The sequence below is a fragment of the Sinocyclocheilus grahami genome, unplaced genomic scaffold, assembly GCF_001515645.1.
Source record: "Sinocyclocheilus grahami isolate Dianchi unplaced genomic scaffold, SAMN03320097.WGS_v1.1 scaffold1578.1, whole genome shotgun sequence".
Lineage (NCBI taxonomy): Eukaryota > Metazoa > Chordata > Actinopteri > Cypriniformes > Cyprinidae > Sinocyclocheilus > Sinocyclocheilus grahami.
The window spans coordinates 238,961-258,654 of record NW_015506757.1 but is presented as its reverse complement, the minus strand read 5'-3'; the positions used below and the strand labels follow the sequence as shown (position 1 = coordinate 258,654).

Genomic DNA, 19,694 nt, shown 5'->3' with positions numbered 1-19,694 from the left:
AATTTAACATGCGGTTTTTGCCATGTACTTATTACCATAATATTATATTTACTATTAGTATGTACAGTATTCTAGTTGGCACAATTGCTTTCTAAAAACCAAACAATGCCCTCTCAGAAAAGAGCATTGCCGGTACTTCTCTTCACTGGTCCTTTCTCACAGGCAGATCCTTCAAGGTTGGAGCAGAGGAGTGTCTATTACATACGCTAACCACTGGGGGGTCTCATTATTGGGGGGCCACAGCCATATCACCCTACAGCCCAAGACTGGTTGCCCACTGAAGCTAAGCAGGGTTGAGCCTGGTCAGTACCTGGATGGGAGACCTCCTGGGAAAACTAGGTTGCTGTTGGAAGAGGTGTTAGTGAGGCCAGCAGGGGGTGCTCACCCTGTGGTCTGTGTGGGTCCCAACGCCCCAGTATAGTGACAGGGACACTATATTGTAAAAAGCACCATCCTTTGGATGAGACATTAAACCGAGATCCTGACTCTCTGTGGTCATTAAAAATCCCATGGCACTTCTCGTAAAAAGTAGGGGTGTATCCCCGGTGTCCTGGCCAAATTGCCACCACTGGCCCTTGTCAATCATGGCCTCCTAATAATCCCCAACCACTTGATTGTCTCTATGACTCTCTCTCCTCTCCACCTGTAGCTGGTGTGGCGAGCGCACTGGTGCCGTTGTCCTGTGGTTGCCGTTACATCATCCAGGTGGATGCTGCACACTGGTGGTGGTTGAGGAGAGACCCCCCCCCATATGATTGTAAAGTGCTTTGGGTGTACAGCAATACACAAAGTGCTATATAAATGCCTCATTCATTCAAAAATGCTTATGGACAAAAGTTATGAGTGCTTGCTTACTGGCTCAAGTCAAGATTCCAAATCTCTAATGGCGCTTTTCCACTGCGTGGTACGACTTAGCTCGGCACGGCTCAGCACAGCACGTGCGTTTCCACTGCAGTTCAGTACTGCTTTAGAGTGGGTGGGACTATTCACATGTCGTTATAGTTGCGCTGCCACTACTACCACGACTCCTAAAAAAAAAAAAAAAGTTTAATTCCGCGTCGCCCTATCAAGCTCTCGCTGGATCCGCTCCTCTGCTATCAACGAGAGGAACGTCTGTTCTTCCGCAACAGACAACAAAACCTTTTGGTTGCTAAAAAAAAGGTGCGCTCGTTCAAAACAGTTGCATTCGATCCTTCGCTGGCTGTGCTGATTTAAATCTAGCGGTTCGGTTGCATTTGTGTCGCAAGTTCAGTGATGATTCTCTCCGGCCAATCCGTGATCAGCAGAGTTTACACGTCACGTTTTGGTAACGGTGCGGTTCACTTGGAACCCCAACTGAGGTGGTACTAAAAAAAAAAGTACCAGGTACTGTACCCAGTGGAAAACCCCCCAAAAGTGAACCGTACCAAGCCGTAATGTGCAGTGGAAAAGCGCTATAAGAAAAACCCAAATATTACATTTTGCCATTTGGTGATTATGAATAAATAAATGCAAAACATTCTACAACCACAGAATATCCTGTGCATTCAAATCAAAAATGCAATTTTGTTTTTATTAAATTTTTTTTAACAAAATCCCTAAAACAGATTAATTCAAACAACTGGATAAAAAAAATGAGGTACACTAAACTCTTAAAAACCTTCAATCTGTTGTTTTCATAAAAACAAAACAGCAACAACAAATAAATAGCTCTTAAAAACCTTCAATCTGTTGTTTTCAGAAAAACAAAACAGCAACAACAAATAAATATCTCTGGTGCATCAATGAAAAGTAAATTTGATTTTGTGACAGTTTTTTAGAGTTATTTTTAAAAGTAGCTGATCTGCTAAAGACACTGATCAAGAATGTAAAAAAACTAAAATAAACTATTTAAAAAGGACATTCAACAAAACTACATGGCAACCGCAATAATGTGTGTAGAGTAAACTATTTTATGCATGTACTATAGTCTATCACTTCACTTCATTCATTCTGTTACATTCACTACATGGCAAGTACAGTACAGGCGTGAAACCACTAATGGTCATTGTTGAAAATGGCAATAAAAAAAAAAAAGGCTCTGTTAAGTCTCTCAAAATAAAGGTTCAACGTGCACTAGTTCCTTTACTTTCTAGAAACACAATCACATTTTAGGCAATGGCTGCCAATAGCCAGTTGGCATTATTCGAACATCATTCAGCTATTTCAAAATAACGATGCCTCAATGTCCACATCTAGATGCACATAATCTAGAAGAAGGTATTTACTAGTCCTTGGCATGTATTTACCTTCATACAATCCCTTTGAGACTAAATGAATTCAAGTCCCTCATACTTCACGTCCCCAATCTTAGTTTCAGGAAGCAGGATTCGGCCATCCAGGGTGAACACCACAATGTAAGTGGCAATTTTCCCTGCATCCTCCTCAGACTTTAGAGCAACAATAATCTGATTATCGGTGTCGGGGACAAACTTAAAGGATGAAAAGCCATGCGTAGGGTTCAGGGGCCCAATGTTTCTCACTTTAATGTCCTGGAAGTCTGGCGAGCAGCTGAGCATTAGATTGGTGCCCCGCCGCTCATCTGCTGTCTCATCGTATCGCTCGCTGCTAGCACGTCGTGGCAGGAAGAACCAGCGTTGTAATGTGTCGCTCCAAGCTGCAGACTCGTGTATGAGGTACCCTGAGATGACAATAGAAAGGAAATGAACAGCGACTGGAAATAAAGCATTCATTCTTAGTGACTGAATACTGAATCGCACAAGACTTATAAGAATAGAAGAAGTCATACTTTACCCCAAAGTTAGAAAACAAAATAAGAATTTTCATGACGAAAATGAAGTCTGTTCACTATGAAAACATTCTAGCCTTCAGAATTCAATGAGCCATTCCATGTGTAGTCCAGTGGTTTCTCACTTTAATGTCCTGGAAGTCTGGCGAGCAGCTGAGCATTAGATTGGTGCCCCGCCGCTCATCTGCTGTCTCATCGTATCGCTCGCTGCTAGCACGTCGTGGCAGGAAGAACCAGCGTTGTAATGTGTCACTCCAAGCTGCAGACTCGTGTATGAGGTACCCTGAGATGACAATAGAAAGGAAATTAACAGAGACTGGAAATAAAGCATTCATTCTTAGTGACTGAATACTGAATCGCACAAGACTTATAAGAATAGAAGAAGTCATACTTTACCCCAAAGTTAGAAAACAAAATAAGAATTTTCATGACGAAAATGAAGTCTGTTCACTATGAAAACATTCTAGCCTTCAGAATTCAATGAGCCATTCCATGTGTAGTCCAGTGTAAAATGGGAATGGGATGTTTTAGAAAACACACAACATGATTGCTGAAATACTATTAGGAAAATTATATTCTGTTCGTTACATGGTAAACTCGACCATCAGACAAACATTTATTAGTAATATTTTACAAGGTTTACCCTGCTTACTGTCAATTGTGTGTACTTTAAATGGCTTATGTGCTCAACTGCACAATAGACGGAGTGGAACTTGGGTGTTAAGACTACAAGAGCTCTTGACACAAAAGTTATTGTAATATCAATGCCACTTTTAAAATACAAAATTCACCACTCAATACAAATACACACTGCATGTAAGTGAAAGGCTGCTGCTTACCAGGTGGGCTGATGCCTGCAGCGCTGCGGAGAGCGTTATACTTAGGAACCCAGTTCTGGTGCTGTACATCTCCGTGGAATCCCACCACTTTTACCCACTCAGGATTGTCATTCAGCACTTCTCCGTTGGTGGTGGTCCACTCCTTCCCCAAACCCCCCACATATAGGTGCTCATCCTTTACTGCAAGCCACTCGGCCTTAAACCCTAGAGAATGTAAGAAAAAAAAAAACCACAACTGAAATCAAATATCATGTTTGAATTGATTGCTTTTCATCATTATACATTTATTTGAATAGATTTTGACTGTTACCGTGTAGTCAGCCCATGAAGAAATGCTAAATTAAATGATTTAGAATGTAAAATGAAGTCCTTAAAATGTGTGTTTGGGGGCTGAATATTAAAGCTACACTACACTCTCACAAAAATATGCAAAAATTGTACAGCTAAGAATGTATCCTCAAAGTAACACCTTTGTACCTTCTTTACCCTTAAAGGGTGCATAGTACCATAAGAGTACAAACTACCTTAAGGATACATATTACTACTCTAAGCTACTAATATGCACCCTTTAGGGATAAAGGGAACTGAGGGAACTGCCCCAGTGACAAGCTTTTGTACCCCTAAAGCTACAAAGCCTGCATTTTGTGCACACTTTTACCAAAAAGTGCATAAAAGTACCACAAGCATAAAAGTACAAGTCACTGTACTTTGTAGGGTTAGTTCTGTACTAAAGGGTTAGATCACCCAAAAACGAAAATTCTGTCATTAAGCCGTGGAATCCCACCACTTTTACCCACTCAGGATTGTCATTCAGCACTTCTCCGTTGGTGGTGGTCCACTCCTTCCCCAAACCCCCCACATATAGGTGCTCATCCTTTACTGCAAGCCACTCGGCCTTAAACCCTATAGAATGTAAGAAAAAAACCACAACTGAAATCAAATATCATGTTTGAATTGATTGCTTTTCATCATTATACATTTATTTTAATAGATTTTGACTGTTACCGTGTAGTCAGCCCATGAAGAAATGCTAAATTAAATGATTTAGAATATAAAATGAAGTCCTTAAAATGTGTGTTTGGGGGCTGAATATTAAAGCTACACTACACTCTCACAAAAATATGCAAAAATTGTACAGCTAAGAATGTATCCTCAAAGTGACACCTTTGTACCTTCTTTACCCCTAAAGGGTGCATAGTACCATAAGAGTACAAACTACCTTAAGGATACATATTACTACTCTAAGCTACTAATATGCACCCTTTAGGGATAAAGGGAACTGAGGGAACTGCCCCAGTGACAAGCTTTTGTACCCCTAAAGATACAAAGCCTGCATTTTGTGCACACTTTTACCAAAAAGTGCATAAAAGTACCACAAGCATAAAAGTACAAGTCACTGTACTTTGTAGGGTTAGTTCTGTACTAAAGGGTTAGATCACCCAAAAACGAAAATTCTGTCATTAATAACTCATGTCGTTCCAAACCCCTAAGACCTTCATTCATCTTCAGAACACATATTAAGATATTTTTGATCAAATCCGATGGCTCAGAGAGGCCTCCATTGACAGCAACGCCACCCAAACTTTCAAGATCCATAAAAGTACTAAAGACGTCATTAAAACAGTCGACGTGACTACAGTGGTTGTACAATAATTTTATGAAGCGACGAGAATACATTCTGTGTGCAAAAACAAAACAAAAATATTAACTTTATTCAGCAATCTCTTCTCTTCCCTGTCATTATCCTTACGCGGTTAACGCAGTAAGCACAGTGAAGGCTTCCGTGTTCTACGGTGCACATGTGAGCAGCGCGACGCATGCGTGTGATGCTGATGCAGGTGCCGTCCAATAATGAGCCAGCGTTCTGACGTAGAACCTGGAAGCGCTGGACGTAAACAACTTATGAGAATGACACAGAAGAGAAGAGGTTGTTGAATAAAGTCGTTATTTTTGTGCACAAAAAGTATTCTTGCCGCTTCATAAAATTATTATAGAACCACTGTAGTCACATCGACTGTTTTAACATCGTCTTTAGTACCTTTATGGATCTTGAAAGTTTGGGTGGCATGGCTGTCAATGGAGGCCTCTCTGAGCCATCGGATTTGATCAAAAATATCTTAATTTGTGTTCTGAAGATGAACAAAGGTCTTAGGGGTGTGGAACGACATGAGGGTGAGTAATTAATTACATTATTTTCATTTTTGGGTGAACTAACCCTTTAAGTTACTTCCACTGCTTACAGAATTAGCCTGACCTTCATTCCTTTATATACAGATATGACGTAAACACACACAGACAAGAGATGAAAGTATGCAGTTTTCTTGGAAATCTGTCCCAACAACTCAAACTATAAGTAATTTTTACAGGTTAATCATAGTGATTTAGGGTAAGACAAAACACGGTTTGGAAGATGGTTTTATGATGTACTCGCTCAAAATGTAAATTTATGTGATGTAGTTTTACGTATTCAGTTCCCTTATCACTTGACCCTCAAGTCAGCGGAAACACTGATGGAATCTGTGAGAGGTACTGGTATTAGCACCATTTGTGGCCATTGGGGCAGTTGTGACCTAATGTTTAAAGAGTCGGACTTGTAATCTGAAGGTTACAGTTTTGATTCTCAATACTGGCAGGAAATGTAGGTGGATGGGTGAACAGCGCTCTCTTCCACCCTCAATACCCACGACTGAGGTGTCCTTGAGCAAGGCACCTTATTGCTCCCTGGGCACTGCAGTAAAAATTGCTGCCCACTGCTCCAGGTGTGCACCCATGGTGTATGCGTTCAATACTCACTGCTCCTAACATGTGTGTGCACTAACTTGGATGGCTTAAATTCTGAGGGTTATGGGTTACCATACTTAGCCGACACATCACTTTGAAAACATTTGGGCTTTTTAATTTTGGTGCGAAAAGGGTACTTTAGCAACACTAACCTTTTGAAACTGAGCCATCCCCATCTGGCAGTATGACCCAGGGAACTGCTTTAAGTCCATCTATATTATATACAACACCCGTACGATCATCCACGCTGTACAGTTTGCCATTAAACACCACTAATTCGGAGAGCTCCATGCCCCGACCTTTCTCTGCCAGGTGACTTTCCAAGACCACCCTGTCCTGATCCCATTCGACCGCCACTGTATCCCCACTCTCCGACACTAGGAGGTGACCCTTCAGCATGTAGCTGAACCAGGTCAGCTTCTTTTCACTGAGTGAGTTCGTGTCCAGGTCCGCGATGACCCCTATTCGGTAGCGTGTGCCCTGTGCCGTGCGCTCTGGTGGACTGAGGGGGTATGTGTCATTGTAGCGGCCCTCCGTTCTCACCTCCTGATGGTTTAACCTCAAACCATATTTGCCTCTGGGTTGGGGGTGAAAGGGCAAAAGCTGCATGTAGATGAGGAGGACGAGGGTTAGTCCTGACGCTACCACCACAATGGCTTTCCATTTGATGCGAAAGCGGGAATCGGTGGTGTTGGTCATGGAAGCCAGCATTGGGAGCCCTCCAACAGAGATGCGCAGAGAGTTCATAGGCTCATTTTGGTTAAGACGTGCATAGCCTGGAGAAACAGGCATTAGGGAGGGACAGCAGCCACACCTACACAGGAAACAGAAACATATTTAGGGTCAACATGTCACATTTACAAACATCCCGGGAGCCTCCTGCATACTGATAGTGGCTCCCTGTTGGCCACAAATTACATGCAATATCCCGGAAATCGAGCAAGTGGGAAGCCCTGTTTCCAACTTGTATGTGACCACTTGTATTTGGTTTTCCTCGAGACACTACCTTTTTATCTCATTACATTCTACAAAAGATTCACTGGAGTGCCGAGAGTGGCACACGACCATCACTTATGAGCAAGCAGGAGGTGAAGTGAATAAACTCAACTCGTCCCCTGTCAGTCAATGTAATCATCACAACCTGCTTATGCCGTTTATTCTGGTTTTACCCAATTTGTACGGTTTGTTTTTTCCACCTCATCACAACCTTTTTTATTCTTATGAGCGATACTGGATCCACCAAAACAGGTCCAGTAACAGAGCCAGTTAAAAACCAAAATTAAGCACTGTGAATACAACCGACAGTCAGTTGGCGACCCCCAGTGTTAAATTCATTGCATGTGTTAATGCCCAATTACATATCTAAATGAACTTCTCCATTCTGGCTACACTCAAATCAATGTGCCTTAGTTGGAAGAGAAAAAAAACCCTCATGCTATACCAATATAACAGTCTTGCTTTTACAAGTCTAAATTGTGTATTTCTGTGCACTAGGAGCACCAAATGGAACTGCAATAATGTTCTTCAAATCTGGAACAGTTCTTCAGTCTACTATTGGTCAGACAAACCAATAGCTCCACCCCAAACTCACACCGTTGGCTGAGCCAATGTGTTGGGCTGCTTTTGATGTGCAAACAAATTCATAGCAATGATCTGATAACCCCAGTGTTGATTCTCTTCAGGGATAGCAACTTGCCAAATTACTTGGCTTTGCATGCTAACCTGGAGTAGGAGAAAATGTTTTTAAAAAAACGTCACACCACTTTTAACTCATTTTTCATAGTGCACAAACTCATTTAGCGACCTTGCTTCTCTATCATTTAACTCAACAGTCAATCCTTCAATGAGATAAACAGGTGCAAAGGTTACAAATTTACAGACATCGATTTTCTTATCTCCAGCATGACTCCTCTTCTTAAGTTTGTAAACAACAAATCAAGTAGACTATCAAATAACCAATCCTTCTGCACTTTAATGATTTAAAAAAAACTTCAAATTAGATGCTTTCATCACTAACAACAATTACAAGCAAGTGTTAGAACACTCTTGTCCTACAAAAGACATGACTATTTAGTTAGACCCAAGACACCAAACACTTACCAGCTTCTCCAGCTACGACAGGATATACGGATGCCACAGAAACACTTTGTGTAGGAAATGAGTAATGTTGACGTGGAGGTAAGGAGTGGCTTTGTGAAAGGACGGAAGACACACAGGGTGAAAACAGGTACGGCTAGATATTACAGCTATGATGTGACACAAGTTAACCCATTTAAAATGTTTAGCACAATTCTCACATTTAAATCATTGTTGTCAGCAGCCCTGTTTACAAGAGTGTAATGTTCATTACTCCAACTTTTAGACTCAGTACTGAACCATAGCATACCCCAAGGGACTATACCAGTGGAATTTAGTTTGTTAATAATTTTGTTATTCTGAAATGTTAATATTTAACACAGCTGAAAGCCTAAAACAATACCATCTCTGAATCTACATGGACAAAAGAAAGGCTGTAAATTATATGGATAATTGTTAAACGGTATAACATCATGGCGTCCCTTAAACACTTAGTCAGGCTTCATATTGGATGTACCAATTTACAGCAGATCCTGTGTTCAGTTACATACAATATAACCTTCATGCTGAATAAAACTAAAGGACCATCAACAACTAGACCTACTTATCCAATCCCATCATGCTCAGAAGGTTCTTCTAGTTTACAGCAGGAGCGAAATTGACTATTGGTGCCATTGGTGCTTTATCACATCAATCTTAAATTTTCAACAATTCCTTTTTGATCTAATTATTTTATTAGATAAAATTTTGATCTAAATATTTTCAACGGCAACTGAAATGGGAAAAATCTACAAATGCAGAGAGGGCAAATGAAAATGACTGAACATTGCCACTTCACTGTACTCTTCATTTATGGCAAAATGCAGCAGCTACATCAACGCTGGAACTGAGGAAATGGCTTTAAAGTTACCTCCTGAAGTTGGCACCCCATAAAAAGAAATAATCACCAAAACTATGCCATTGGTTTGTGCTGATTTGTGCCGCAAAAACGAACGTTTGTGCTGGTTTGGTGTTTGAGATATTAAACACTATTTTTTTGACCGTGTGACGTCACTCTCCACCCTATGTTGCTCAAATCGCTCCAAACCAGCGCGGTTCGTTTGTGCCGTTAAAACAAACACTGTATCTATTTTCCTTCTTTAGATATAACCAAAATATTTTCGGGAGCTGTGACGTCACTCTCCACCAGTTTGTCTAAATCGCACAAAACTGGTGTCATTCATTTGTGCTCGATTTGTGCTGTTGAAATGAACGTCAAATATATTTCCACTTCATAGAAATAACAAAAACAATTCTGAGCAGGGACGTCACTCTCCACCCCATGCCGTTCAAATCCCTCCAAACCGGTGCCGTTCATTTGTGCTCGATTTGTGCTGGTTTGTCAATCATTTCAACGGTGTAACATTTTTCAACATTTCAATCATGGTGTAAATCGAGAAACGAATTACACCAGTTTTGTGCGATTTAGACGAACTGTGGAGAGTGACGTCACAGCTCCCGAAAATATTTTGGTTATATCTAAGGAAGGAAAATAGATACAGTGTTTGTTTTAACGGCACAAACGAACCGCGCTGGTTTGGAGCGATTTGAGCAACATGGAGTGGAGAGTGACATCACACGGTCAAAAAAAATAGTACCAAACCAGCACAAACGTTCGTTTTTGCGCCACAAATCAGCACAAACGTAGCACAAACCAGTGGCATAGTTTTGGTGATTATTTCTTTTTATGGGGTGCCAACTTCAAGGAGGTTTTAAAGGTCTTTGATTACATTTTGATTGATGTGATATGAATTTCCACACTACATTTTCTCTTAATGGTGAATGTGTAATCAGGAAGAGTATAAACTGTATTTATGCTCAGTAATTTTTTTTCTTCTTTTAATGCATCACATTTAGACTTGTGCCGGTATTTGGTAATGCGATATATCACGGTAATGAATATGCACGATATTGTTATCGTGGGCACTTCAAAATACCGAGAACAATTAGTTATTACAAATTATACAGAATTTTGAATGCATTTTAGTAATACTTTTCCCATCAGCTGGTCACAATGCACAACACCGCTGTATGCTGCGTGCGCACTCTGATGTAAACAAGCGCGGACGAGAAGTACATGGCAGAACATGTGAGAGATGCTCTGAATGAAAGTACACTTTCACTCTCTGACAGCAGATGGTGCTAACCTGCAGAAAATGCAGCTGTAACACCATAAATATAGCTGCGCTACTTTCTAAAACATATTTAAATTATTTAAACAGCCATTCAGATTTTTGTATTTCGCTATTGTGTACATCACAGCGCCAAATACTTAAATATTTAGACTTAATAGGCTATTTATTTTCAGACTTTTTTTACGTTTTAATCTGGACTACAACATGCTCTAGATATTGTTTGAAAAAATTTTTTATCTTTATTGTTCAGTCACACTTTACATTAGGGCTTCATTAGTTAACATTAGTTAATTCAGTTAACAAACTGCCATTGAAAAATTCTTCTAACATTAATCTTAGGTAATTACAATATTTAATAACACGTTGTTAAAATCAAAAGTTGCAACTGTGTTATTTAAAGAGCTAACATGAACTAAGAGTTGTATTTTTTTTTTAAAGATTAGCTTCTGTAGCAAATGTAGATATTGCGCATTGTGAATGTTAATGCATCAACTAAGGTTAACTAATGAGGTCTTATTGTAAAGTGATACCTAATGGTCTTTATAGTTCTTTTGCACTTTAATCCGTTTAAATTTTTTTACTTCTAAATTTTTCTGTATAAAATGTATTCATTTAAATGTTCAGTTATAAGAAAAAAGTTACTAAAACTGTTATACTGTATTGTGACAGCACTTTTTTAAAACTAAATTTCAATATCGTGATAATACCGCATACCGTGATAAAAGCATGAGCAATTAATCGCAACATGAAAATTTGATACCGGCATATCCCTAATCACATTAGACTTTCGCTGTTTTGCAAAACATCAGTTGCCCTTTTGTAAATTAATTTGAGGGAAAACCTTTGTTCCATAAAAAAAAAAAAAAAAAACGGTACAATATTCACGTTCCCATTTTACTCAAAATAAAATAAAACATATTACTCTGATGTACAAATACACATAATTAGAGTAGTAAAGATTCTGTGCTTTAAAAAGACTAGGCTAAATGTGTAAAGTAGGGCAGCACGATAAATCGAAATGAAATCGAGATCACGATTCGACAGAAGCTGTGATTGTCATGCGTATCTTTCAGTGAAGCACGGTTCTGTGATCAGCAGTAAATCTCCATCCAAAGGCCAGAGGGCGCTCTCGCGCTGAAACTCCAAATTGGTCTTTATAGTTCTTTTGCACTTTAATCCGTTTAAATTTTTTTACTTCTAAATTTTTCTGTATAAAATGTATTCATTTAAATGTTCAGTTATAAGAAAAAAGTTACTAAAACTGTTATACTGTATTGTGACAGCACTTTTTTAAAACTAAATTTCAATATCGTGATAATACCGCATACCGTGATAAAAGCATGAGCAATTAATCGCAACATGAAAATTTGATACCGGCATATCCCTAATCACATTAGACTTTCGCTGTTTTGCAAAACATCAGTTGCCCTTTTGTAAATTAATTTGAGGGAAAACCTTTGTTCCATAAAAAAAAAAAAAAAAACGGTACAATATTCACGTTCCCATTTTACTCAAAATAAAATAAAACATATTACTCTGATGTACAAATACACATAATTAGAGTAGTAAAGATTCTGTGCTTTAAAAGACTAGGCTAAATGTGTAAAGTAGGGCAGCACGATAAATCGAAATGAAATCGAGATCACGATTCGACAGAAGCTGTGATTGTCATGCGTATCTTTCAGTGAAGCACGGTTCTGTGATCAGCAGTAAATCTCCATCCAAAGGCCAGAGGGCGCTCTCGCGCTGAAACTCCAAATACGCCTCGCAGAAGAAACCCAGAAAATGCCTATCTCTGCTGCTGAATAAACAGAAGATTCAACTGCTTTCATTGATTCTACGTGACTAATAAACACACGACTATGGCAATATACGGTTTATCTGAGTTCTTATTATTATAATTTTCATTAAAATAAAGTATAGACCAAAACCATAACTTATGGAGAGCATGGCTATTATAATAGTGCCAGCAACATTGCAAACCAGCCAACACTTGGTTCTAATGATCTAAACATAAAATATAGTATAGTTATCTAGAGCAGTGGTTCCCAACACTGGTCCTGGAGGCACCCCAACACTGCACATTTTGCATATCTCCTTTCTCTGACACACCGATTTCAGATCTTGGAGTCTCTACTAATGACCTGAATCAGGTGTGTTTGATTAAGGATACACGCAAAATGTGCAGTGTTGGGGTGCCTCCAGGACCAGGGTTGGGAACCACTGATCTAGAGCAATTTCAGTTTGTGATATATGCATATTAGCATAAAAAAAATGCTTGTTACATAATTTTTTTTGTAATTATACAGCCATGCAATACGTTGTACTTTCATAACATTTACACAATATCCTGCAGACTCTTGAGATATTATCTGGCCAATACTAAGCACAGTACATAGTCGACTCACAATATTACACAGACCTTATAATGTAAAATTCTATTAATCCAGGTATATCAGCACCGGTGACCGTGATTTCACCAAGTACATGTTCCTGGATTAACATCCTTGTTGATCCTGGAACAACATTCCAATCAACCAATCAGAATTGAGGCATAACTTTTCAGGAAATATCTGTTTTAGGCTTACGATCAGGGTTAGGTGCTTCTACACACTTGGTAATCAGCTATCATTTCCCACTGATTTTAGGAGTAAATAGGGTTAGGTTTACGGGTAGGGATTGGGTTTAGTCTATATTTTTGGATGTTGATCCAAAAACATGTCTTACTTCAATTACACTTAGGGTTATGTTTAGAATTTGCATCAGAAGAAAATAAAAAAATAAATAAATTTTTTTTTTTCAAGCATGAAAAAACACACCAGCGAAGCACACCAATCCCAGGTGACAATTTCAACTCTTATGGAAAAGGAAAAAGTGGAGCGTATGAAACAGTCCACACAGATGAGCCTCTCAGAAGCGTTAAAATGCCTTCACCCTCAGTATGCGGGAGGCTGATACCCTCCCTGTCCCGCAGGACTGGCGGTGAATGGGGAATGCTGGTAACCCTCTGGAGCACCAGTATATGCTGAAGGGTACGGGGAAGTGTGGTCACTGGATGGATCATTGTAGCCTAGGCCAACCTCGTCCACCCCTTGGCGGTATCGTTGTAATGCGAACATGGTAAGAAGGGCCTTGAGAGAAAAAAAAGCGTGATATTTGTTTCAGTTTATCAAATATACAAGGTGACCGTCAGGCAGAAACAGGAAGTGAGATGTGCTCACCCAGGTGGCAGTGGAGAAGAAGGAAAAGGTCACCACAGCTCGAGCTGCATCAGCTAGGACAGCTGATTGAGTAGTGTGAGACCACTGATTGGCTAGAAGGCAGAAACACACAAACCACAGGAACGTCCACACACCTGATGAGAAAGCAGAGAGGAACGTTAAGGGGTTTGTTCACCCAAAAGTGAAAATTCGGTCATCATTTACTCAACCCCAAACGACTCGTTCATCTTCAAAAACACAACTCAAGATATTTTTTAATGAATCCTGTTTTCTGTCGAGAAGTTTCTGTCCTTTCACTGAAATTACATGCAACCAAAACTTTGGCGCTTCACAAAGTTCATAAAGACAAACTAATCCATATAAATCGCTTGTTCTAATGTGTGATGAATGCACATGCGATACCAAATTTGATGCGCTCTATGCACGTGTTGATCATAAAAAGTTAAATAAACCCCTTCATTTGAATCTTTTCATCATATAAAGTGATCAAACCGCAGATTTGCTTTAAGATGCCCGTATGACCTTTTTGGATCTGCGAAATTTTGGTTGTGCAAACTTTCAATGGATGGATACCTCTCACCACATAAAAGTGGGTAAATAATGACAGAATTTAAATTTTTTGGTGAACTAACCCTTTATGAGTAAGAGCACATGAATAACAGAAAGTATGGCTCTGTTTCAAACCATAATGAGCATTTAAGTCATCATAAGTGTGCTTCAGACATGAAGCTGGCAATCTTGCTTTGTCCACTAAGACATCACTGCATGTATCCTTCATAGAGAAGGAAATGAGCTCCATTAAAAAAAACTAAAAAAAAGTTAGCCAGTCAGATAATCATAAATATACTTGTATTTCATTAAATACTGAAAAATATTGATTAAAAAAAATAAGAACACTTGTTGTCATTGAGACACTATTTATTCTGGTTTCAAAAAAATCCAATAGTTGTGTGTACGGTGTATTTTAATGCTCATTGGAGCATCGGGGTCATTCCTATGTTCCCCAGATTTATATGGCACATGAGGAATACATGATACATGTCCACCAGGTTATAAAGTATGTTCTAATTATCATACGGGTTTAATATATAAGCCAGCATTTATAGAGGGGTCTCTATCCGTGTTGTTCAGTTGAACTTGTATTAAATTGTACTTAAAAAAAGTTTACTTAATGTATGTTACCAGGCCATTGCACTGGGGAACATATTACCCTTTTTTAATGTGCATTATGTGCCATATATATCTGGAGAACATGGGACCCTGGGAGCATAGGTATGCTCCGAGAGTATCATGTTGTTAGCTTAGCAACATGCTAACATCATGGAAACTCAGCTGGAATTGACTGCAACTTTTTATTTCCTATATAGATACTGTTCCACATCACCCAGTTGTGAAGTTCCATGACAAACGTGATGCCAACATTTTAGCCTTTGAACCGCCTGGTTGCTAGTAGACCTTTTTAAATCTGGTTGCCCTAAGGACAGTTATAAACGCCACAACTGTGCCAATTAGAACTTGCACTCTGATTACTTGAGCTCTACTCACTTTACTGTGAGATGTTAGAATACTTCTCACAACTTTTGACGTGTCTCTGGAGATGTCCACATATAGTTGGCAAAAGTCATGGATGCCAGCTCTCAATGAACGTAAATTTAGGTCGCTTTGTTGTTGCATTCGCTGGCAGTGTGAACTGAGCTTTCAATGCTCACTCCCTGTTGAAAAAACCAGCATATGCTGGTTAGGTATGATTTGCCAGCACATGACCAGCATAAACCAGCAAAAGTACCAGCTTAAACCAGCAAAGGACCAGCTTAAACCAGCAAAGGACCCGCTTAAACCAGCATCCCAGCGTCAAAACATACCTAACCAGCATATGCTGGTTTTTTTCAACAGGGCTAGGTTTTAGATCCAAGCAAATATGTGGTTTTTAGACACTGTCCTATAAATAAATGCATTCTGCAATTAAACTAAAAGTGACTGATAAAAACTAAAATCTGTAATAATTCTTACCAGAGAAACAAAGATCGCCCAACACAATGTATTTTCTCTCGTTGGCATTGCTGATCTGGGGGAAGTAGGCATCCAGCACAATGAAGACAGCACAGGCCAGGAAAGCTAAAACCCCAACACCAATTCCATAGCTGCACGCACTTTCATTCTGATTGAACATGCATTTAGTGATGTCTTCATGCTGCTCATTCATGTAGCCTTCAGAAACTATGGTGGCAAACACCACTATGGCGAAGAGCTGTGATGGAAAGAAACAGAATTAGTGACAACAGCAGAATCTCTTTAATAATGGAAATTTCCCACACCAAGGAAACTACTACTGAGAGTGTTTACAGAGAACAACAGTGTCATGTTTGAATGGGAGGCGTGACGCTCTCACAAGATGTATGTCTACTTTGGTTATCAAAAAAACCGACAAACAAACAAAAAACTATATACGACTATATATTTACACAGCAAAAGAAGAATTAGGTCAGTGATACGGGCATTTAGGTCCCTATATCTGCTTAAAAATGCTCTGTCAAAAGATTTAACATTTAAAATGCACTATTTTTTGTAGCTTAAAATGTGTGCTTACCAGTGTTGGGGGTAACGCATTACAAGTAACGCGATTAACGCAATCGGATTACTTTTTTCGAGTAACTAGTAAAGTAACGCATTACTTTTTTAATTTGCAAGAAAATATCTGAGTTACTTTTTCAAAAAAGTAACGCCAGTTACTTTGTATTCCCATTTATTGACTGACAAGTCTCCTGTCCCCATATTGGGAGAAATCGTAAGTACAGAGGCGTTGTGTGAACACGATGTAGTTCTAGACTAAATGCGAATGTGCATTAATTCATCCCACTCACAAAAAACAGATTTGCTATTCATCAAAATGAATTAAAACAGTGAAATGCAAACTGAAAAAGAATATGACACAAACCTGCAATAATTAAATATGTTAAATAACATCAAATGTATCTAATCCCATTTTATTAACCGATGTCTTTGCTGCTGACCTTTGATGATCCAGTTCAACCGTACTAATAACCAAAAATGACTTTAGAGAAACTAACAATTGTGCTTCATTGTTTTTTTATTGCTGAAGAGTGTTTCTTCTCCTGCGTTCTACTGTACAGACGTGAATTTACGTTTGCTTCAGCCTGAGGTTTATTCATTACACTTTTTGGTGTGAAAGGGCTTTTATATTTGCAATAAATAGAACTTCTTATATTAAAAACAATCAAGCCCTGCTTATATTTAAAAAGTAACGCGAAAGTAACGCAAAAGTAACGTAACGCATTACATTCCATAACAAGTAACCAAGTAACGTAATTAGTTACTATTTTTAGGGAGTAACGCAATATTGTAACGCATTACTTTTAAAAGTAACTTTCCCCAACACTGGTGCTTACATTCTCTTTCTTAAAAACATTTCTTTGCAGTAGATGAAATAAAACAAGAGTGGCCAGTGTAATATGTAACAGGTGATGAATACTGTTGTTGTAAATGGTTCAGAAAAGAAAGAAAGAAAACCACTCAAACTAGCTGCATAAAAGAGCTGCATGTGCTATGTTGACATGTTGACAAGTCACATGATGCAGACCTCAACAACAACAACAAACTCTCAAACTGCTGCTGCTGCTGCCATATGGTCTGTGTTTTGCAACTCGTGACAGCCGAATTTAGATTTGCGCGTAACTTCTGTTAAACTAACAGTTTGAGGCCAGCGGCAGTATCACAAACTTTCACCGAGTAACAAGAGTGGCCAGTGTAATATGTAACAGGTGATGAATACTGTTGTTGTAAATGGTTCAGAAAAGAAAGAAAGAAAACCACTCAAACTAGCTGCATAAAAGAGCTGCATGTGCTATGTTGACATGTTGACAAGTCACATGATGCAGACCTCAACAACAACAACAAACTCTCAAACTGCTGCTGCTGCTGCTGCCATATGGTCTGTGTTTTGCAACTCGTGACAGCCGAATTTAGATTTGCGCGTAACTTCTGTTAAACTAACAGTTTGAGGCCAGCGGCAGTATCACAAACTTTCACCGAGTAGGAGCACTAGCTCGATTAGCTAACGATGACTTTGTTCTAGCTCACCCAACTGAACAGCCGGGCGATAGTCTGCGGTCGCTTTAGAAAGCTCCAGAAGTCAAAGGCTCCACCGGCCAGCGATGCACCGTAAGCACTCGTCTCCATGTCCGCGTTCGTGACACTCTGGCCCCTCTTTACTTGTCAGCGCTTCGGCAAGTTGTCCAGCTTGATAATACGCTCGCTGTTTACTTTAACAATTGTTTCCTGAAAGTACCGCACCACCCTTCCAGGAAGTACACGTCACGTCAGAACGAGTATTGCCACATTATAATATTTGAACCGCCCCTGTTTATCTATCTATCTATCTATCTATCTATCTATCTATCTATCTATCTATCTATCTATCTATCTATCATCACTTTAATACTTAAATATAGGCTGTCATTCTGTTGATCAAGTGCTCCAGCAATCCTGCAGGCTTCAGTAATCAGCTGCCATTTGACATATGGACATGCTTAAATATGTATGAGTGTAAAGACGTTTCCAGTGTTGTGCTGTTTGTTCTGGTGTAGTCCTGATGTTTCATCACTTTGCACACAAGGGTTTGCCCTTGAGTTTACACAGCTCTGACTGCAGAAGCTGACCACGTGGCCTCAATCTGTAGGACACACTTGAAACACCGAAATACTTTATTTATGTTGTGCTTTGAATGATTCTTTGTGAACTGCGTAAGTACCGATGAATATAGTCCTCTAGGTGGCGCTATTAATCTACTTTTAATTTAAATGCTCACCTAAATATGAATCATTTTCATAGCTCCGCCCTGTTGAAAAAAAACCAGCATATGATGGTTAGGTATGTTTTGACGCTGGGATGCTGGTTTAAGATGGTCCTTTGCTGGTTTATGCTGGTCCTTTGCTGGTTTAAGCTGGTCCTTTGCTGGTTTATGCTGGTCCTTTTGCTGGTTTATGCTGGTTTAAGCTGGTTTATGCTGGTCCTTTGCTGGTTTATGTTGGGCCTTTTGCTGGTTTATGCTGGTCATGTGCTGGCAAAAGACCAGCATAAACCAGCAAAAGGACCAACATAAAAAAGCAAAGGACCAGCATAAACCAGCTTAAACCAGCATAAACCACCAAAAGGACCAACATAAACCAGCAAAGGACCAACATAAACCAGCTCAAACCAGCAAAGGGCCAGCATAAACCAGCAAAACGGGGGGAGTGAATGTACAGCGCTCTCTCCCACCTTCAATACCATGACAAGGTGCCCTTGAGCAAGGCACCGAACCCCCAACTGCTCCCCGGGGGCCGCAGCATAAATGGCTGCCCACTGCTCCGGGTGTGTGTTCACTGTTTGTGTGTGTTCACAGCTGTGTGTGTGCACTTTGGATGAGTAAATGCAGAGCACTAATTCCGAGTATGGGTTACCATACTTGGCCACATGTCACTTCACTTATTGCAGATGTTATAGTAATGGAAGCTACAGTTGCCATTATAAAATACATTTACAGTACATTACCAAACTCAAGTCCATACTGTTTATAACTATCTAATGTGTTGTCAAAAGGTGTGGTGAAAATAAGACACGGCCATGAGGTCTGTAACGTATGACTGAGTCTGTTATAGATGACATTTTCAGATGAAGGCTGAGTTACGGTAAGCAGTCTCTACCATGGTATGGCCTCTGTTTACAATTTCACATACCACACTGTAATGTAAAATACCTGTCTCCCTATACACAGTGTTGTTTGTGATAATAGTAATAAATAAATAAAAATTGTAAGACGTCAGTTCGTTCTTGTCTT

General features: G+C 39.5%; 2 protein-coding genes across 5 annotated transcripts; both read right to left on the bottom strand.

The window, feature by feature from the left end:
• Window positions 1-1,696: 1,696 nt before the first annotated feature.
• LOC107571310 (soluble calcium-activated nucleotidase 1-like) lies at window positions 1,697-8,555 on the bottom strand. Of its 4 annotated transcripts, none has more exons than XM_016257629.1 (6): window positions 8,488-8,555; window positions 6,540-7,201; window positions 4,391-4,509; window positions 3,607-3,691; window positions 2,899-3,050; window positions 1,697-2,507 (listed from the first exon to the last, which is right to left on the bottom strand). In XM_016257629.1, exons 2-6 carry the CDS (start codon window positions 7,177-7,179, stop codon window positions 2,289-2,291), a joined length of 1,215 nt encoding a protein of 404 aa, XP_016113115.1. In that variant the 5' UTR covers window positions 7,180-7,201; window positions 8,488-8,555; the 3' UTR covers window positions 1,697-2,288. The 4 variants fall into 4 exon arrangements, with proteins under 4 accessions (XP_016113115.1, XP_016113114.1, XP_016113116.1 ...); XM_016257628.1 differs by having other exon boundaries at window positions 3,607-3,700; window positions 4,400-4,509; XM_016257630.1 differs by lacking the exon at window positions 2,899-3,050 and having other exon boundaries at window positions 1,697-2,659; window positions 3,607-3,700; window positions 4,400-4,509.
• Window positions 8,556-13,364: 4,809 nt separating this feature from the next.
• LOC107571309 (synaptogyrin-2-like) lies at window positions 13,365-18,389 on the bottom strand. The gene is made up of 4 exons (XM_016257627.1): window positions 17,957-18,389; window positions 15,869-16,106; window positions 13,859-13,992; window positions 13,365-13,768 (listed from the first exon to the last, which is right to left on the bottom strand). Exons 1-4 carry the CDS (start codon window positions 18,053-18,055, stop codon window positions 13,574-13,576), a joined length of 666 nt encoding a protein of 221 aa, XP_016113113.1. The 5' UTR covers window positions 18,056-18,389; the 3' UTR covers window positions 13,365-13,573.
• Window positions 18,390-19,694: the final 1,305 nt, after the last annotated feature.

Coding starts and splice junctions, on each gene's coding strand:
- LOC107571310 (XM_016257629.1), bottom strand. CDS start 7,179: ATGCCTGTTTCTCCAGGCTATGCACGTCTTAACCAAAATGAGCCTATG. Junction 4,510..6,539: donor GGATGGCTCAGTTTCAAAAG/GTTAGTGTTGCT, acceptor TACATTCTATAG/GGTTTAAGGCCGAGTGGCTT. Junction 3,692..4,390: donor ATCCTGAGTGGGTAAAAGTG/GTGGGATTCCAC, acceptor TGGGTAAAAGTG/GTGGGATTCCACGGAGATGT.
- LOC107571309 (XM_016257627.1), bottom strand. CDS start 18,055: ATGGAGACGAGTGCTTACGGTGCATCGCTGGCCGGTGGAGCCTTTGAC. Junction 16,107..17,956: donor TCGCCCGGCTGTTCAGTTGG/GTGAGCTAGAAC, acceptor TTTCCATCACAG/CTCTTCGCCATAGTGGTGTT. Junction 13,993..15,868: donor GGGCGATCTTTGTTTCTCTG/GTAAGAATTATT, acceptor CTTTCTCATCAG/GTGTGTGGACGTTCCTGTGG.